The sequence below is a fragment of the Marmota marmota genome, unplaced genomic scaffold, assembly GCF_001458135.2.
Source record: "Marmota marmota marmota unplaced genomic scaffold, marMar, whole genome shotgun sequence".
NCBI lineage: Eukaryota > Metazoa > Chordata > Mammalia > Rodentia > Sciuridae > Marmota > Marmota marmota.
In genome coordinates, this window is record NW_026000037.1 from 813,046 (window position 1) to 834,239 (window position 21,194).

Genomic DNA, 21,194 nt, shown 5'->3' on the forward strand with positions numbered 1-21,194 from the left:
GGTGCGACCCTCCAGGGCATGCACGTGGTCCCCTAGCCCTACCAGCTCAGCACATGGCCTCACCTAGCATTGTGAAAGCCCTCTGGTTGGTGTACTGCCACTTCATTTTAAAAGGGTGGACAAGTCCCTGGTGCCTTTCCACAGCAATGCAGGTCATGGTGAGGATCTCCGTCACAATGGCGGTGCACTGGACAAAGGGCAGCAACTTGCAGATGAAGGCACCTGCCGGAAGGAAGCAGGACACGTCACTCTCAGAGCAAGGCCACCTGCCACAGGTGGGCGCCCAAGCTTCTGCTGGGGACCCCATCGCTATAGCAACACTTAGACACACACAGCAGTGGAGATGGTGCCCGGCTTGTGTTTTCTCTCTGTTGGGCTCCCAGTTCCTAAATGCCACATGCACATGTATACCACAATGGGGGACGTCGGGGGGACAGACTGATATCTAGCCATTGATGATAAGTAGGGAGAGTCAGCGAGCAGTGGCCTCCTGGGGTCTAAACCACACAAGAATCTGATTCTTCTTCCCTCTTGGTTCCCTGTCAGATTGTCACAAAGGAACAATGGTCATTAAACTCTCTGATGTCACCAGATTTCTTCTCTTTGACTCCTGTCCAAGACTCCCTATGCACATTGTGCCCCGGCACTCTTAGCTGATTTTATCTTCTCTAATGCAAAGGCTTCCAACTGGTGGCAGCTGGGCGAGATTTGGCCCACAATCAGGTTTTGTTTGCTTCATATAATACTTTTCCAGAAATATCTGAGTTCACTGCCAGTCCTTTAGGTGTTTGTGCTACCTGTCTGGCCCCTCACCATCGGGATCTGTGAGCCCTGCTCTGGCACCCACCCTGCTCCCTGCCGCCTGCCTGTCAGAGCGCCGGAAGCTCAGGGCGCATAATGACTTGGAACAGACCTTAGAGGTCACGCAGTACTTCACGCCGAGGCAGAAAGAGATCTGCTCATGTCTGTCCAGTGTGCGGCCAGACTTAGCTTAGAGCCTGCAGAGAGGCCTTGCTGGCGCCTCCCACCTGAGGCCTCTACGCGGCTTCCTCTCCCAGGACTGACTCCCTCACGTGGTCCCCACGTCTGCTCACATGTCACTGTGATGGCTGATTTCAAGTGTCAGTTGCTGGGCAAAGGGAGCTGGCAGAACCATCTGTACATCAGGATGAGTTTCTGGAAGAAGTCAGCGGTTTAACTGACAGACTGAGTCGAGAGTGCAGGGGGCGCCGTCCACCCCACGGGTAGAGTGCAGAGGCCAAGAGCACGCAGGGAGGGTGAACTGCCCTCTGCCTCCCCGGACACATCTCCTCCTGCCCCTGGAGGTCAGCCGCCCTGGCTCTCCGGGACCTCCAGCTTGCAGGTGGCAGATTGCAGGGCTTCTCAGCCAGTCCCTCAGGACAAATCTCCTTCTATCCATCTCCATGATCTGCTTCTCTGGAGAACCCTGACTGACGCAGTCCCTTCCCACTGAGGCCGAGCTACCCTAAGGCCCTCGTTTAAAGCAGCCTTTCTCGTTCCATGTCCTTATGTCTCTCTTACTCCTTCCCCACCTCTTTCACCTTCTCCTATAGCCATACATAGGTAGCTATGATAGATGCACATGTAATTACTAATTTGTTGCTATTATTTATTGACAGTCTCCCTGCCCCTTCTGGAATATAAACATCCCAAGAGCAAAGACTTTTGTCTATTTTCTGATGTATCCTCAACATTTAGAATGGCACACAGTAGGCCCTCAATAAATATTCATTGAATGGAAGAAAGTGGATCACTAGGATGCTCTTCAGCTCCAAAGGCATCCCATTCGGTTCTGAAGAGGCTCTAGCTGGAAGGAAGGGGTGCTTTTCAATTCCAACCTCTTCTGGTTTTGCATTCAGAGAATCCCGGAGCCGGAAAACCATCTTTCCCAAACAGCAGCTCCCGTGTAGATGAAAAGTGCTTTCTCGCTCCTCCTAAGCCTGCGCTTCCTCAGTTTCCCTCTCTGCTCCTCATCTGACATGCCGCCCAGACCTCTGTGCTGGCTGGACCGTTCGGACAGGAGCGTCTGCGTTGAGGACGCAGATGGGCAGCCGAGGCCGTACAGCCTTTGCTTTTTAAATTTTTTAATTAGTTTATTTATTTCAGTTAGGTATATATGATAGCAGAATACATTTGATTCACTGTACACAATTGCAGCACAACTTTTCATTTCTCTGGTTGTGCACATGTAGCGTCCCACCATATGTGCACATGTACCTAGGATAATGACGTCCACCTCATTCCACCATCTGTCCTGCCCCACTGAACCCTCTCTACCCTCCCTTCCCTTTGCCTAATAAAAGTTCCTCAGTTTTTCCCAGCCTCTCCCATCCCTGTTTTGGATCAGCTTCCACTTATCAGAGAGAACATTTGGCCTTTGGTTTTTGGGGATTGGTTACTTCCCTTAGCATGATATTCTCCAACTTTACCCATTTACCTGCAAATGCCATGATTTTATTCTCTTTTCATGCTGAGTAATATTCCATTGTGTATGTATACCACAGTTTCCTTCTCCATTCATCTCTTGAAGGGCACTTAGGTTGCTTCCACCGTTTAGCTATTGTGAATTGAGCTGCTATAAACATTGACATTGCTGTGAGCTGCTCTTTTTAAGTCCTTTGGTTATAAACCAAGGAGTGGGATAGCTGGGTCAAATGGTGGTTCCATTCCAAGGGTTCTAAGGAATCTCCATACTGCTTTCCTGACTGGTTGCACCAATTTGCAGTCCCACCAGCAATGTATGAGTGTGCCTTTTCCCCCACATCCTCGCCAACACTAACTGTGTCTTTATTCTTGATAACTGCCATGAAATCTTAGAGTAGTTTTGATTTGCATTTCTCTAATTACTAGAGATGTTGAACATTTTTTCATATATTTGCTGATTGAATGTATATCTTTTAAGTGTCTATTCAGCTTTTTACCCATTTATTGATTGTATTTTCGGCGTTAAGTTTTTTGAGTTCTTTCTATATCCTGGAGATTAGTGCTCTACCTGACATGCATATGGCAAAAATTTTCTCCCAAAATGTAGGTTCTCTGTTCACCTCATTGATTGTTTCTTTTACTGAGAAGAAGGTTTTCAGTTTGAGTCCATTTTATTTATTAATTCTTGATTTTATATTTTGCAATTTTCCTAAGGAAGTCAGAGCCTAACCTGATGTGATGGATATTTGGGCCTACTTTTTCCTCTATTAGGCGCAGGGTCTCTGAACTAATTTCTAGGTCCTTGATCCACTTTGAGTTGAGTTTTGTGCATGGTGAGAGAGAGGGATTTATTTTCATTTTGCTGCATATAGATTTCCAATTCTCTTAGCACCATTTGTTGAAGAGGTTATCTTTTCTTAATGTGTATTTTGGTGCCTTTGTCTAGTATGAGATAATTGTATTTATGTGGTTAGTCTCTGTGTCCTCTATTCTGTACCATTGGTCTACATGTCTATTTTGGTGCCAATACCATGCCATTTTTGTTAATATTGCTCTGAAGTATAGTTTAAGTCTGGTATTGTGATGTCTCCTGCTTCACTCTTCTTGTTAAGGATTGCTTTAGCTATTCTGGGTCACTTATTTTTCCAAATGAATTACATGATGGCTTTTTCTATTTCTATAAGGAATGACATTGGGATTTTAATTGGAATCGCATTGAATCCGTATAGCACTTTGGGTAGTATGGCCATTTGACAATATTAATTTGCCTATCCAAGAACATGGGATATCTTTCCATTTTCTAAGGTTTTCTTCAATTTCTGTCTTTAGTGTTCTGTAGTTTTCATTGTAGAGATCTTTCACCTCTTTTGTTAAGTTGATTCCCAAGTATTTTATTTGAGACTATTGTGAATGGGGTGGTCTTCTTAATTTCTCTTTCAGAGGATTCATCACTGATGTAGAGAAATGCATTTCATTTATGGCTATTGATTTTATATCCTGCTACTTGGCTGAATTCATTAATTAATTATAGAAGGTCTCTGGTGGAGGCTTTTGGATCCTCTAAGTATAGATTGCTTTGCTTTTTTTTTTTGTTTTTTTTTTAAGAAGCTACTTGGAAAGATTCATGCAAAATAAGAGTAAAATGCAAGAGATAAGAAGGCATGAAATCAAAGAAACTGAAGAAGGAACCCTTGGAAAACAGTCTAATGAAAACAGCTGTAGAGCCCGCGATAAAAACAAAACAAAGCAGAGCCTAGAGTGCAGTCGTCAGAGCTGGAGTTGACGGTCTCCCAGGAGAAAGTCTCAGAACAAACCCTGGAACTGGTCCCATGCAGCTTCCCGTGCGCCGAGAGCTGGGCTGGGGCAGCCTCAGCACCGCTGACAGCCACGAGTGTTTTCAGGGGGTCCAGGTGCCGTCCTCAGGGCGACACTGGCTGAGAGTCCTGTGGGGCTCGCACTGCTGTCCTCGTGCACGTGTTACAGGTATGGGAACCCAGGACACAGAGAAGACAGATGCTGGTGTCTGGGTGTGGCTTGAGAGCATCCTCCATAGGCTGCGGTGTTGGAGGTTTGTTCCCCACAGTGGCCATGGAGATGGGTGGACTTTTGAAAAGTGCTAATCTGCAAGATTTCATGATTCACTAATGCAACTCCTTAAAGCCTTGAGGGGATGTTGTCCTCATCAAAATACACTCAGAAGAAGTCTTTTTTTTTTTTTTTTTTTAATTTTGATTTCTTGGTGCCAGGGATTGAACTCAGGGGCACTTAACTACTGAGCCGCACGCATTCCCATTCATTCTTTTAAAAATATATTTTATTTAGAGACAAGGTCTTGCTAAGTTGCCAAGGCTGGCTTTGAGCTCACGATCCTCCTGCCTCAGCCTCCTGAGCTGCTGGAATTTCAGGTGTGCACCACCACGCCTGGCCAGAAGAATGTTTTCAGACAATAACATCTTTTCAATTTTTCATTGTGAAAATCCAGCCACAGGATACAGAGAGGAGATTTCCCTAATTAGAATTAGGAAAAGTGGTGCTTCCTGAAGACCAGGTGCTGTGGTCCAGCCCCTCAGAAATCATGTTGGAGTCCAGCCTCCACTGCGAGGCACTGAGAGGGAGGAGACTTAGCTGGCTGTGTGGCTGGGCCACAAGGAGGTTAGGGCTAGCTCAGGGCAGGCCCATGGTTGAACCTTGGTGGCTTTATAAGAAGGGACAGAGATGAGAGAACACCTCTGCTCTCCCTGCCCCTGGCCATGGGCTGCCCTAGAATTCTCCAGATGGGACCCTTGAACCTCCAGAACAGTGAACCAAATAGACCTTATAAATTATCCGTCCTTGGGTATTTCAGCATAGTAACAAAAGTGGACTAAGCCAGAGCGAGCAGGGTCATTAAGAGCCCATCTAGCTGAGGACAGGTTCACCACTTGACATGGGCTTGGATCAGCCATCACAAATCCAGCAGGCAAGCAGCAGGCTGGGCAGGAAGTCCCGCCCCTCCTGGGTGTGATGGCCATGTGGAAAACAGACCTTAATGCAAGGGTCCTGATTACCAGTGATGGCCTCGCCGGTACGACAGAGAAGAGGGAGAAGTGACAGCCACGCCATCTGCCGAGAAGTGCTCAGGGGAGGCCTCTTACCAGTGGCCAGCGTCCTCTACCCCCGTCCTTCAGAAGCAAAACTGAAGCCCAGCGACCGCAGGGAATGCACCAGTGGTCTCCATCTCCTTGGTGCATGCGGATCACCTGGGACTTCTGGGACCCGGGAGCTGAGATGGTTTCTAGCCAGGTTCCAGGTGGAGGCGACGCTGCAGGCGCTGGTCCGTGGTAGATAAGGAAAAGTGTACCACAGATAGAGACCCAGCTCATGAGAAGGAGAGGCTCATCTGAGACTCGAATGCTGTTGTCACCATGGTAACCAGGCCAGAGTGGTCCTGGGAGATCTGGGTCCACTGATGTGCTGCGCTGCAGGCAGAGTCCCTCATCAAAGCACCCTCTCCTCTCCTGCGTCTCCTCTGCCTCCCACACGAGTCCTGCTGCCCCCATGACCAGAGCCGATGCTGTTTCCTCGAGACGCCGCACCGTCTGCAGACCACTGGAGCAACCGCTACTCGCTTGCCTCCTTATGTTGGAAACTTTTTAAAAAACAGTCATTGTGGGCTGAGGTGCTGCTGCGAGCTGGAGAACTTGCCAGGCATGTGGGAGGCTCTGGGCTCCCGCCTCAGCACCCCAAAACACACCTGCAGTCTTCTGTAATCCTCTAAATCGCCTCTACCTGGTGAAAGAGGCGGCAAAGACACCAAAGGCAAGCAGAGCCTGTGCAGCTACACACAGCTCCAGCTGCCCGTCTGCCCTCGCCAGTTTCCATCAGAGACTCCTGAAGCTGCCCTCCCCTGTCCAGGCTCCAGCCCCTTTCCTAGAGGTTTTTAAAGAAAAGTAGCCAATTCCGTTCTCCTCAGCTTCCCATACAGTCAGAACACCTGTAGGTCGGACTTCCTGACAATCATAGAAAAGCGTTAATAAGTCTTTTCGTTTCTCTCTCTTTTTAAAGGAGTGTATTTGCTATACACCCTCATCCAAGAAGAGAGGGAAAAGTTTAAAGAGGAAACAGGCCGAGAGCTACACAGGAAGTCTCTCTCTGGATCCCTTCACCACAAGACAAAATCCCAGCACGTTATTTCGTGGATTCCCAAGACCCAGACCCGCCAACTCACATGGGGAGAAAACAGAGGAGAGTGGAAAACCAGGAACAAACCCGCAGTAGGAGACTTGCAGGGACCTGCTGCCCTGCACCTCAGAGGGCGTGGCCCGGACAGATAGGGGCCCTGCAGGCTGGGGAGGGCAGCAGGACAGACGCTGGAAGGGAGAAGGAGGCTGGAGAAACATCCAAGAGTAAGGAGCCGGACGCCTTTCAAGCTTCTCTAAATGCACAGTTGGAGACTGAAGTCAGGGTGAGTGTTGGCCACTGGACTGCGTTTCTTTGGAGGTGACACTGTGCCTTGCCGGGGCCACCCACAGCAGCAGGATGTACTCCACTTCCTAGGGTAAAGGGGAAGGCAGAAGGCTGGGGACAGGATTCACACCACATAGTGAAGAGCCCTCAGATTGAACAAGCCCGACTGTGCTGGCTGCAGAGGAGCAAGGTCCCCATCATGCCCTGAGCCCAGACCCACTTGTCCTCCTGCTGAGCTCTGCAGAGCTGCTGGGGCCTCCTGGGAGTTTCTGGAGGTGCCACTTACCTTAAACTCACATTTTCATTATTGCTACAAAGTAGCCTTGCCAAACTCCAATTATATGCCGTGCTCAGAATCTTTGCTTTTGTGAATAAAAAGGCCCAAATGCAAGTTACATAAAATAGATACAATCTCATCCTTGTGAACATTGCAAAAATAAAGCCCACGATTCCTGAAAAGCCTGGGACAGGATTACAAGGACCAGAGGACACCCCTTAAGTTACTCCAAGACTGAGAATCTCCTGTGTGCTGCTGAACCCTCCTCGTGCTGAGCAGAGGAGGGCTGGATGCACAGAACGAGGAGCCTTTGGCCTCTTGGAGCTTACGTTCCAGACAGCAAGCAAACCCTGTCTTCAAAATCCAAAATCCAGGTATTACTTCCTCAATACTGAAAATGCAATTTGAATCAAACTGGGTCTGAGTAATGTGTTCACTGAATTAACCAGCTGTCAGCATCTCACTGTTACACCCAACGATTCTATTTATGGCTAATCTAAACTTTATCAGTCTGCATCTTGCTCAGAGTTTCATTTTATTCTATTCTGTCCTGACTTCCTTCATTGTGCGCAGCAGACAGGGCTAATTTCCAGGGCTCTGTCACTCTGCCATGAAAGCTACTGTTGCAGAACATAGCGCCAGCGTCTCCTCCTCAGACCCGCTGAAGAAGTCACTGCATGAACCAGATTCATAATAAAACTTAGATTAAATTTTGATCTAATAAAATTTCTCTTCATACAAACAAATGCTTTATTGCTTTCAGATATCTTAGTAAAGAAAAAATAATTAACAACCAGCACACAGTTTCTGCTGTTGAGCGGCTTGGAGGTCACTCACACCAGCCATTGTCCGCGTGTGCGCAGGCCACAGAGGGCAGTTGGCAGAGTCCATCTCCAGGAAAGCTTTCGAAGGACAATTGCAGCAAATGTCCCTCTAGGTCCCAAACCAGCACCAGAGTATGAGGGGGAGCTATGGTGGACCACACTGCCCAAAGTGGGTTTGCACGAAGAAGTGACCGTCCCCTCTCCTGCCTGACTGCCGCAGGGGAGCCCCACACAGCAGAGCCTTCGGGGCCCAGCCCTTCCCAGCTTCGCGAGCTTAGGCGACTGACTTAACTGACAGATCATACGCCACTGCCAACCCCTTCACGACGGGGCAGGCACCCTCCCAGCGGTGGAGGGTATTCCTCCGAGGTTTAAATCTGGGCTCGGCTGGGACTTGCTGTATCACAGAAGTGACGAGAGTTCGACGCCCAGCCCTGAGTCTCCAGCTCCGGGGAAGCCTGGCTCTAGCTCTCTGGGAGGAGCAACCTCCTCCAACAGAACTGTGGGCTCCCCAGCCCCAGGCCACTCAGCCCCTTCCCTGCAGAGGTCAGCTAACACAGGACCCGTCAGGTCACCAGATGAATCAAATCGCCAGGGACCCCAAGGAGACTAGCCTTGGAACCACCCAGCTGACCCCAGCCAAACCTGCTGCTCCAGAGTCACCAAAAGTCCCCTAACTGTTGAGTGTTCTGTTCTGCAGAACAGATGAACAGTGACCACCACCTGTGAGCCGGCACTCTCCACCTAAGACCGTGCCTGGCCCCGGGAAGCTCGTCAGGGGTCTGGTGCTCGCTTCACTGTTCTACCTGCTTCTCCAAGTGCCCAGCAGAGCTCCAGGGCCCCCGCTGCCCTGATGGAGCAGACCTGGGTCCCCTTCAGGAAGTCAACAGAAGACAGTCATGAAAGGGACTCACACACATCTTCATGAATCAGCGAGGGTGTCCACACTGCCGGCTGCATGTGGGCTGGTCAGGGCACTCAGCTGGGCTGGGCGGGGCGCTGGCACGGGGTGTTGAGGGAGTGCCCCACCCCGTGAGGCAGGGCCCAGGCTGGGACCGCTCCTGTTGGTGCAGTGGAGCCTGCCTGCGTGTGGGCGGCCTCGGGAGGAGCTGCAGAGGGCGCAAGGCCCAGCCACCCTCTGCCCCAGAGATGCCCCTGCAGGCCTCTCCCACTCTGCCACCAGGAAGCAGCTCTCTGCTGTGCCAAGCACACGGGTGAGTCGGGGCCCTCAAAATCTGAAGACAAGAAGTATCTACTTTCATGCGAATTGTTTCCTATTTTAACGTAAATAAGCTATCAGTAGTTATGATGATTACACTCATGTTGTGTAACCGTCTGTTGCGGATCTGAGATCACTACACTGCAATGGCAGCATTATTTTTTTTTTACTTTCTCTCATTCTTTTTGGATATAAATCTATTCCACATGACATTTTAAATAGTCACAACCCTAACCTCCTGTCACTGGGCACCTGGTGCCAGGCCCTTTTCACTCATGGGGTCATTCACTTCCACAGAAGCTCCGAGAGGGGGTGGTCCACGCTGTCCCAAGTTACGGATGAGGGAACTGTCCAAAGAAAAGCTATTGGCTGTCCTCGTCCCACACTGTTTTCAATCCACATGTGAAAAGATGTTGATGTTGAAGACTGTCCTCGTGAAGACATCACCACTTAAACTCTTTCATGCTCCCAAACACAGAACTAAACATTCACTTTCCACACTCGCCCCTGCCCCGACACTCGCCATGGTGCCCACAGCTCAACTCCACGAGGACAGTCTTCAACATCGACATCTTTTCACATGTGGATTGAAAGGGATTTTCAAATGAGATTTTATTAGTAAAAGAAGAGGCAAATACTATGTGCTTCATGCCGAAGTCAAGTTGGAAATAAGAAGAGGATGAGCATGAATGTTCTCTGTTGAACAACAACTTGAAGCAAAGCTTCCTCTTTCTCCTACTTTCTGCTGCCACACCGGCCTCTGGAGGGCAGTGGCCTCTGGGGGGTGCCAGCCTCTGGGGGGTGGCCTCAAACACGCTTACAGCTTCTCTGGTCTCCGCTGGGGCGGGCTTCGTGCCAGGCAGGGCAACCCATTGTCCAGTGGGCCCTGTGAGGATGGGCCACGGAGGGAGGTGAGGCTGTCATGGCCCAGATCATACTTAGTTCCTCTGCACCTCGCCCCACACTCCTTCTCCCGGGATGTGAGGACGTTTCGTTTTCTGAGCTTCCTAGTGTCCTTAAGAGTCTACCTACCGTCTCTCTGGTAGGACAGGAAATTTTCAGCAACCCAGCCACAGGAAGAATGAATTTAGCCTTAGTTTTAGTTTGCAAAGACAGATTAAAAAAAAAAAAAAGTACTTGCTTGACTACTTCAGATTTATAATTAGGAATCCTTGATTTCAAGACAGCCCTGCTCACAGGCCTCTTTGAAGCCAGCAGAGATAGACACAGATACGGGAGCAGCCAGGGGTCTGCAGAGTCGCCATCCCAGGCCAGCAGAGGGAGATTCCAGCACCCTGTCCAGACCAGGAGAGGGAGATGCCAGTGTCCTGCCAGGCCAAAGGAGGTAGAAAAAGAGCAGTTTTTCTGAGCTCTGGTTTACCTTAACCTCAAACATCAAGTCAGGACTTAGGCCATGGAGACAGACCCAGAACAAAGGAACCACCAGGGACATATGTTCCCAGAGTTGGGTTCCCAGGGGTTGGATCCAGCCCCATGGAACACAGCGTCCACTCTGTGGAATATGTCCATCTGTCCCCACCAGAGCCATCAAGCACTGCGTCCAAGTCCCTCAGTGGAAGTAACACAGCCTCCCTCTGTGTCCCCCATCATGATGGGACACAGGACTTAGATCTGAGCAGAGGACTTCTTTTTTAGATCACATTTTTTTCCCATGAGAAGAATGAGACCTAACTGGCTGGAATCTTTTCCAGAATTTTCTCGAGCTACCAGCAAGTGTCCTTTTGAGAAAGAAAGTTTCTTTCTTTTTTTCGTTTTTTTAGAATATGTATAACACAAATATGTGACTTCTACCCTCCCGGGATTGAATCTGGGGCATCTGCCACAGAGCTATACCCCAGCCCTTCTTTTTTTTTTCCATTTTGACATAGGGTCTCACTAAATTGGCCAGACTGGCCTCTAACTCATGATCCTCCCACCTCAGCCTCCTGAGTAGCTCAGATCACATGTGTGCACCACTGCACCTGGCAACTGTAGCCTTTTTTAAAACATGTGATTAAGTGACATTAACTATATTGACAACATCATGGAGACATCACCACTTAAACTCTTTCATGGTCCCAAACACAGAACTAAACATTCACTTTCCACTCGCCCCTGCCCCGACACTCTTCCCATAACCTTGAATCTATTTTCTATGGCTCTAATCTTGCCTATTCTAAATGGCTCATGTAAGTGCAGTCAATAATGTGGATCCATTAGCATAATGTCTTCAGGCTTCATCCACCTTGTACTGAGTGTCAGAGCTTCTCTCCTGCTCAGGTGAGGGATGGTTCATCCGGAGTGTAGACCACACGTCAGTCTATTTATCTGACAATGGACCTTGGGTTGAGATAGGAAGTTCTAAAGAAAATGTAAGTCTGTAGTTCCTGGGGCCATTTATGCTACCTTGCAAAAGAGCTTAAGAATAAGATCACAAAACATGTGGAGGAAGCCTGGGCCTGAGGCAGGTGAGCCCTGCTGGGGGGCTGGGCCTGAGGCAGGTGAGCCCTGCCGAGGGGCTGGGCCTAGACGTTTTCAGACTTTCTCTTTGATAGACCCATTTCTGTGTTTATTGTAGTTGGGAACTGCTGCCGTCCTCTGTAGAAAAGATCTTCCATGTAAATCCCGGGGCTCTTGCCGCCCTTCCACTTCCCAAGACTGTGATGCTTTTCTTGCCTGGGTGTGGTCCCTCTCCCTCTCCACGAGGCACCAGCCTGATCTCACCTCCCGCCTGAGCCTGCTCGTCCCTTCCTTCCTCTCCTCTGTTGACCCTTGTCTTTACAGAGGTCGTCTTCAGCAGCAGCTCTCATCCTTCCTGCCAGGAGATTTTCTGAAGCCCCCCCCCCCCCCCGCACTCCTGATCTTACACCAACTTGACCCGGTGTACATTTCTGAAATGTCATAGAAAAGGGAGAATCATTATGGGAAAGGTGATGGATGTTTTCTGATCACTAACTGAATCATAAACCAAACCTGGAGAAGCTTCAGGGTGAGGCCTCTGCTCTGAACTGGAGTCCCACGGTTAAAGCCCAGAGCCCCCCTGGACCCCTTCACCAAGCCTCACCGGGCTCTGAAAGCCACCTGGATATTTCATGCCCTGTGCAGAGCATATTCCTCCCCTCCTTTCCTTCCAGTAAAATCCTTCTCTTTCTCATCTAAAGTCAGATGCAAAGCTCTGTTTATTAAAAATAGAGTCAGGCGCCCTTCTGGTGAAGCCTGGGGTTGGTTGCCCACTCCCTCATACACCCATGCCAGTCGCCGTGGCTCTGAGCACAAGGCACTGAAACCTTCGCGGGAGGTGTGTTGATTTATAGCTGGCATCCTCTTCTCCAGACAACGAAATGCTTCTTGTCTTAGCATATCTTGTATCTCACCCTCTGTACCATTTTACTCCTTTCCAAATTCTTTTTTTTTCCCCCTTGGTGCTGGGGATTCAACCCAGGGCCTCTAGCCAGGAGGAGTGGGGCACCTGTAATCCCAGCCCCTCAGGAGGCTGAGGCAGAAGGTTCAAATAGTCTAGGCCAGACTCAGCCACTTAGCAGGACCTCCAGCAATTTAGAAAGATCTTGTCTCAAAACACAAAATAACAAAAGGACTGGGATTCAGCTCTGCAGTAAAGTACCCCTGGGTTAAACTCTCAGCATCAAAAGAAAAAGAAAGAGGGGAGGGAAGAAGGAAGGCGGGAAGGGAGGGACAGAACGGAAAAGGAACCCAGGGTCTCATGCATGCCCACCAAGCACTTCCTCCCCCAGCTGCGTCCCAGTCCTCCACATTCATCTTGAAAGACCCCACAAAGGTCGGGTTTCCGTGAAGACTACCAGCCTGCCTGCAATCAGCAATGGCCTCGGAGGTCCTCCGGGGACTCGTCCTACTTCCAGACACCACAGTTGTATGGGCTGCCAGGCTCCAGCTCTCTGGAAACTCTGCTTCTGTTACTCCTGTAGCCTGGTCCTCAGTCCTCGCCCTCGTGCTGGTGCTGGTAGCATCTACGCTGTCTCTCAGCCTTGGCTGCAAATAACAATCCTTTCTAACTCCGGGAACTTTGGGAAACTTGACACCAGTTATCACACTCAGACCAATTAAAGTCAGAATCCCGAGGGCGGGCGGGTGCTGGGCAGACATCCACGTCTTTAAAAAGCTCCCCAACCAGAGATATGAAAAATTGAGAGCCACTGTTGAGGGGAATTCATTCTCGTGGCAGCTGCAGAAGAAATGGACAGTCCCCATTTCCTGACCCAGGCAAGTGCCTTGGGATGTGGGGAGGTGAGAGGACCTGCACATCTCCCGTGGGTCCCCACCATTCAGGGTGGAACTCCTTTCTTGGAATTGCATTTAGTCAACTTGCCAGCCACCGTTAGAAAGCACTCTCTCTCCCTGCCTCGGCAGCTCCCAGAGAGCTCAGGGTGACCAGGGCAGATCATCCCTTCCTAGGCTCCTGCAAGGCCACACCCTCCCCAAGCAGTGCCCCTCTCCCCTTACTTATGCCTAGAACCAGAGCTGATTTCTACTTCCTTCTTCAGAATCAATGCCCGCCCCGCACGAGCTCAGCGGCCACGAATCCTGCCCTCTCCTGGACCATCCCTCGATCCCACTCAAGCTCTTCACTTCCCAGCATTCACACTGTGCACCCTGGAACCCCGACCTTTACAGGGCTTCCTTCGAATGCCTCCTTCTCCTGCTCATCTACCGGAACTCTGGCTGTTCCCCAAGGACACAGCTGTGTCAACCTACCACATGCCAAGCACAGAGCAGATACCCAGGGAGGCCAGACGCAGGGATGGCTCACGTGCCACAGATCAGTTTAGACTGCAGGCAAAAGCACAAGCTGCAGAGGCAGTACTGCTGCTGTGCATGCCTCGTCTGCAGATCAGCTGGAAGACCACAGCTCAGGGTGGGTCAGATGCTAAGCTCAGAACCACCAAAAAGGCAGCAGGGTCTGGCCACAGCCTCGTCGCCGAGATGACTGATGAAGAAGAGACAGTCACGAGCTTCAGTGGACACTGGCCCAAAAGAAGAGGCATGAGAGCCATCCAAGACAGAACACGAGACACAGGAGCATGAAGAAAGGAAGAAAGAGGAAACAGGAGTGCAGGGAACCTGGAGAGGAGAGCCTTGCCCTGAGGCTCAGCCCGGGCAAAATCAATTGTTCTGAATTTAGTTAGAAGCAAAACATGCTCAGCCGGTGCATTCAGAGGAGCATTTGCAGTTGCGAAGAACTAAGAGGAGGAGAAGGAGAGAAATAAGAAAGTTGCAGGTAAAGACGCGCAAATGTGATTCTCAGAGGGCAACTGGGAAATTCACTGGTGGCACCTGACAAAATAGATCAGAGGGTACAAGAGAGAGGACTCTAAATGCCATGGCAACCCAATCCCATCCTCATTTCAGGGATAAAGGGAAAGCCGTGAGCACATGCTGCTGACTGTCCTCTGCCGGGGCAGAGGAGCCGCTCTGGTAATTGATCCGGAGACCGGTGGATGGAAGGCCTGCACTCTGACTCCCATCCTGCTGGCAGCCCGAGGAGGCTGCTCATCAGGGGTGTCTTCCTGACTCCAGTGAGAGTCACCTAAGCCAACTGGATGTTTATGTGACTGTGCGAGTTTGCTCCTAGGGTGCTGGGAAACAGCCGTTTGACTTGTGTGTCTGTGTTGCAGGCCTGATTTGTAGCTGCTGGACTCTAGGCTGTAAATACTCCCACTACACCTGACTGAAGCCAACACCATGCTCTGCTGAAGGGGAGCTAGGCAGAGCCTGAAGGGGGCTCTGAGTTAGCACAAGCCGGCTGCATGGAGTCAAGCTAGCTGGCAGGACAGGAGGCCGGGAGGGACAAGGTCCAAAGCCCTTGAGCAGATCCCCGTGCAGGCAGGTCTGAGGGCCTCTCCCTCTGCAGTGCGTATCATATGGGGAGGCTGCCGATCAGGGGTTAACCTGCACACCAATCACCAGGACCTTGTGAAGATGCAGGAGCTGACACTGGAGGTGTGCTGGTCCTAGTGAGGGAGGCGAGTGGACAGAAAGAGGATCAGCAGTGGCTCCCAGCCCAGCCACCATCAGGGACGCTGGACTACAGAAGTCCCAAGTCCCAACAGGAGGTATGAGTTACGAGCAGGCTCACAGAGGTGTCTTTTTTGACTCAATGACACTTTACTGCCATCATAAAAACCTATATTCCCTGCTTCTCTGGAGAGAGGGGAAGGACCTGTTGTGACCTCACAAGGGTGATGTGCTCAAGCTGAGCCCCTGCAGGGGACAGGCCTGCCCTTTCCCCGGGCGTCTTCCTTTTGCCACTGCCACCACCCGGTGATCTTTGTGGCCTCATCTTTCTTGCCTCACCCATGAAGGAAAGAGAGGTAATCCTGCAGTAGGTTTTACATAACGTGTGCATTTTCCTCCCAGTTGTATCAATCTGTCTATTTCCCACCACTCCCCTCGTGAAAGATGTGCATTCTTAAATGTCCAGCACAGCGCTCTTAAAATACGCCACCTTCTTCCTCTCCTTCACATTGTGGAGTGAACCCCACTCCTAGAACACCCCATCCTCCTCTACTGAAAAAAAGTCTGAATTATTCAAGCCCAGCCACAACACCACCACCTCCCGGGGGCCTTCCTGACCCACCCCATCTCCACCACAGATCTCCACCTGTCCAACCCTGGATTTGCTCACAGGGTGCAGCGCTAGTCTCTGGGGCCCACAGACTGCATTCCCAGGTGGAACGCTTTGCCCGCTAGGAGTCCTCAACGGCTCTGTCAAATAATAAATTAAGAATTAATTGTCAGCTCCTGGATCACGTGCTCTTGAACTCTTTTTTGTTCCTTCATCAAGGGAGTTTGCAACTATTCTACCTTAAAACACTCCGGTTAATTCTTACTTAGCACTCATTTCTCAGGGGAGAGGAGTCTCCCCTGTACTTCAGCCAAGGTGTCCTCTACTTGAGTGTAGAACCTCACTTGTTCTATAAATCCCATCCCAGATAACCACAGACTGCCTCCAGTTAAACACCTGGGTGAAGCCAACACCTGGACCCCTGCAGGCCCGCCTCCTTCAAGCACACTTACTAACACTCACCTCTCTCCAACCTACAGAATACTTCCACAACATATCGCCCTTTTTTCCAGTACTGACAAGCAAACGTGAAATGCCCCCATGAAATAGGAAAACAGGGGATGAGAAAACTCTGTGAGGTGCCCCTGTGCCATCCGCAGGGGCCGCCCTCTGTCATGGCCTCCCCGACATCGCTCAGAATGGCTGGGGGCCTCACTTACCAGCAAACCTCTCTGATCCCTAGTATCATTTTGCAAAACTGAGGCCCAGACAGGTTGAAGTATGGTGCATTAGAGCCTAAGTAGCCATCGGGGTCTCCTGACTCCCAGTAAAAGACCCCACCTGACTTGGTCACCCCAATGGAGCTGTCATCCCACAGCACCACAGGTAGGCTTGTCAGCCCACTTCTCCCAAACACCATTCCACATACAAACTGCACATTCCCGAAACGTCTTAAAGTACCCTCCCTCTTCTGTCTGTCTTCCACATTTTGGAGTGAACCCCCCCCCCCTCTAGAACACCCCATCCTTCTCTGCTGACAAGTCTGAATTACTACTGTTCAAACCCAGCTCCCGCATCATCTCCTCAACAATGTCACACGGAAATGTAAGCCATTTTCTCCTCAAAACCCACGTTCTGTGAACGGACCCACCATTCTCCCATCAATTTGATGCAGTGAGTCGCGGCAGGCAAATGATGCCGGATGCAACAGTTGGGTCCGAGAGCACAAGAAAGTGTCTGACCTGTCAATCAATCTAAAACTTTCCACACAGGTGAATCCGTGTTTGGAGCTGTTTCAGCAGTCCCTGACGGAGGAGGGCCAAAGATTTAGCATCCTGACCTACTGACAGTCCACTCCGTGCAAAAGAATAGAAAACAACCCAAGAACCCCGATTCCCGGCCGGTAACGCGGGGTGGAAGAAACCCTCGGCGAGGGAGCCGGCGCCCGGGAGGGGGACTCACCCCCGAGCCAGGTGTCCGAGACGTTCTGCAGCATCGTGACCGGGATGCAGAAGAAGGCGATGAGCAAGTCGCTGAGCGCCAGGGAGCAGATGAAGATGTTGGTGACCGTGCGCATGGCCTTGCTGCGGGTCACCACGTAGACCACCAGCGCGTTGCCGAAGAGCGCCAGGGCGAAAATGAGCACCCCGGTGAGCACCAAGGCCAGCTTGGCGCCCGCGGGCAGCTCCGGGATGTAGACGAGCGGCCGCAGCCCGTAGAGCGCGATGAACTGCTCGCGCGTCAGGTTGTGGTCGCGCAGCAGCCGGGAGAAGCGCTCGGGGGTGATGTTGAGCGCCTGCATGCCGCGCCGACGCCCTGGGCCCCTCCACGGCCGGGTGGCGACCAGGGACAGGGACCCGCAGGCGCGCTCCAAAAAGTTCTCCCCTGGCAGCCCGCAGGCTGGCGCCGGACCGCCCCGCTCCGCCCGCCGCGCCTCCGGGGCGCAGAGCCCGCCCGCTCGCCCGCGCGCAGCCCGCACAGCGCCGCCCCGGTCCCGCGCTCTCCGCCCTGGGTCCGGCGTGCAAGTGACAGTGGGCACCCAGGGTTTCCCGGCTCGCGCCCTCTCCTGCGGAGAAGTCACGCGGGCCACAGGTGTCCTGTAGCCTTGCCCCATTGAGTCCACTGCGCAGTTGCTGGGTTATCCTTCAACACCAAGCCAGAAACCAGATGGACCCAAATCAAAACGCCAAACCCCTCTGTGGCCACACCCTGCCCCTCCCACCCTCACTTCTAGCCCCTGGCGACATTAATTGGTTCTCCACCTCTGAACTGTTGTCAAAAGGTCGCATAAAGAGATGGCCGGACCTGGATTAATTTATTGAATCCTTACAACTTGATGAAGTAGGCATAGGTACTATTATCATATCCCCATTTTTCAGGTGGGGGACACAGGCACAGAAAGTTCAGTGACTACTAGATTGCAGAGCTAGAATATAAGCCAAGGCAGGCCGGTTTTAGAACTCAATCTCTTAACCACTACTCAATATTATACAGAAAGTAGCATCTATGGGAGTCAGTGTTGGGTCATATATGGGGACTAAGAGCAGATAAAGATGACTTATGTGCTCCTGGGTCAGGGGACTTTGGTCATACAGTAGGACATTGATCCAACTAGAAATACTGAAGAGAGATATACAGGGAGTAATATGAAAATTGTGATTTGGTTCAAGGTAGAATTTGGTGCATGTGGGATATCAGGGAAGATATTCATTCAGTAGATGGTTGGCCATATGGATTGGAGCTTAGAGAAGAGTGGAGGGCTAGAAATAGAATATTGGAAGTCATGGACATAAAGACAGTAATGGAAGCCACAGGAAAAGAAGTGATTTCCTGGGGAGAAGTGTGTAGAGTTAATAGAGACCAGGAAATTCTATACATCAACATGAACTACAGATTCTCTGATGGTGGAATTTGAGATAGAGCTTTTGAGGGTGGCTGCAGATTGTCAAGGAATAAAGAGAGCAAGTAGGGCAGGGAAACCTCATCTTCCCCAATCAGTTCTGCCTCAGTAGATGGCACTACTATGGACACAACTAGAAAGGTGCAGACTAGGGGTCATCTCTTACCTTCGTATCTCCTTGACCTCTCATGCCCAACTTGTTATCAAGGTCTGTGGTCTGTTCTTTCCAAATTTATCCTAAAAGGGAAATATGGAGAGGAAGGAGGAGAGGGAAAGAGGAAGAGCGGGGGACTGTAATGGATCAAATGATATTCCATGCATGTAGGATTCATCAAATGTACCCCACTATTATGTGTAAATATAATGCACTAATAAAAATATCTTTAAAAAAGAAAAAAAAAGAGAGATGGCGGGAGTGCCTTCCCAGCGGCTGCTCCACTGAACCCCTGGGCCAGATGCCCTTGCAGCACTTGGAATCCCACGGTTCCGGGGCCTGGGATCGCCCTGGGATCTTAACTGTGAGTTTCAGCTGGTGGCGCTGACCGTCCAGGTGGCATTTGCCACTGCAGACAAGTGGCCTTCCTTGGGCTCTGTCCACTCCGCAGTGGAGTTGTTTGGACCTTTTGCTTTTGAGTCAGGGTCCTTTTTACGTTCCACGTACAACCCTTTGCCAAGCAAGCACTTTGCAAATATTTCCTCCTCCTCTGTGGCTTGCACTTCTCTCGAGGACCTGTCACAGAGCAGGGCTTGCTGCTCCGATTGTCAGGCTGATGGACTTTCCTTTACTGGTTGTGCCTGGGGTGTTCATCCTCAACTCCTCGCCACACCCTGTGTCTTACACACTTGTCTCGTGTCTATTTCTAAGTGTTTTGGTTTCACCATTCTGCTCCACAGTCACATACAGGAATAAATACTGAAGTGGGTGAAGTGATTTCTCCTATTACTCTTATATTCCGGATTTATTATAGCTGTTCTAGGGCCTGTGCCCATGCATATGAATTTTGCAGTAAGCTCATCTATGTCTGCAGGAAACCTTGCTCTGCTGAGTCTCTTGATCCATGAGCCTAGTGTATCTCTTCGTGTTTTTAGATCTTGGATTTCTTTCCACGGCGTTTTGCAGTTTTGGCATACAACCCGTGTACTATCTTGTTAGATTCCCACCCAAGTATTTCTATTTTGAAGCATTTGTACAGGTGTAGTTCTAACTTTTGCTTACATGTATTCATTATTAATATTTAGAAATGCGATTTATCTTGTATGTTGGTCTTAAATTCTGCAAAGTTGATAAACTTGCTTAATTTTTTGAGTTTTTCTTTTCTTTTTGTAAATTTCTCAGGCTTTTCTTTATTAACAATCATGCCACCTGAGAAAGGAGACAGTTTTATTTATTCCTTTCTGGTCTGCATGCTTTTAATCTCATTTTTATTTATTTGTTTGTTTGCTCATGTTTGCCTTTGTGTAGGGTCAGATTCCCAGTATGACCTTAGGTGGACATGAGCCAGTGGACCTCCTTGTCTTGTCCCTAACCCTGGGGGGTATTTGGTTCCCCCCTTACTATCAAGCCTGATATTGGTTCCAGATGTTCTTTACAAAGTGGAGGAAATTCCCTTCCATTCTTAACTTGAAAGTTTTATCAATGGCATTGAATGTTGTCAAATAAACCTTCGTGCACCAATTATCACAACTGTGATTTTTTTCATCTTCATGTGGGAGATTACATGGACTGACTTTTGAATATTGAGTGAGCCCTGAAAGTCTGAGATGAAGTCCGTTTGGTCAGGGTTTGTAACTTCTTTATGTATATTGCTGAGTTTTGTTATCTATGAGTTTTAAGGTATTCTATCTTCAGGAGAAATATTGGGCTATAAGTTCTTTATTTTTGAAGTCACCCCCCAATTTTAGTGCCCAGGTAATTGTAGCTTCATAAAGTGAATTAGAAAGTATTCCCTATTTTCTGGGTGAGATTGTTTAGAATTCGTGTTAATTCTTCTTTAAAAATTTCTAAAAATCTCTCATGAAGCCATCTGGGCCTAGAGATTTCTCTCTCACTTAAAACAGATAAAAAAAACAAACATAAGGTTAGAACCTAAAACTCATGAAACTCTTTAGAGAAGACATAGGGAAGCCTGCAGGACACTGCCTATGGTCATGGCTCTTGGACATGCCACCAAAAGTACAGGCCACAAACCCAAAAGTAGACACACTGACTACCTAAAATGTAAAACTCTCATGTCCCAAGGAGGTGACAGGCTGCAAGCACAATCTACAGAACGGGAAAATGTTTGCAAATTGCGTATCTGATAAGGCATTAATATCCAAAGCACACAAAGACCTCCTGCATCTCAACAACAAAAATACCTGATTAACAAATAAGCAAAGAACATGAACGGACACAATATGACCAAACAGTCACAGGAACGGATGCTCAACATGGCTGAGAAGTAAGGAAATGCAATTCAAACTCACAAGCAGTCACACCACCTCTGCTAGAATGGCTGTCATCAAAGGCAAGTGTCAACAGGAGTGTGGGGACGGAGAGCCTC

At 49.8% G+C, this 21,194-nt stretch overlaps 1 protein-coding gene across 1 annotated transcript in view; it reads right to left on the bottom strand.

Moving 5' to 3' along the window:
- Window positions 1-17,635, bottom strand: part of Qrfpr (pyroglutamylated RFamide peptide receptor) — a 27,457-nt gene extending 9,822 nt beyond the window's left edge. Inside the window, exons 1-2 of the mRNA XM_015479000.2 lie at window positions 17,214-17,635; window positions 64-222 (exon numbers count right to left, since the gene is read on the bottom strand). Coding sequence (XP_015334486.1) covers window positions 64-222; window positions 17,214-17,553 — 499 coding nt within the window. The 5' untranslated portion in view covers window positions 17,554-17,635. The remainder of the gene's footprint in view (window positions 1-63; window positions 223-17,213) is intronic.
- Window positions 17,636-21,194: the final 3,559 nt, after the last annotated feature.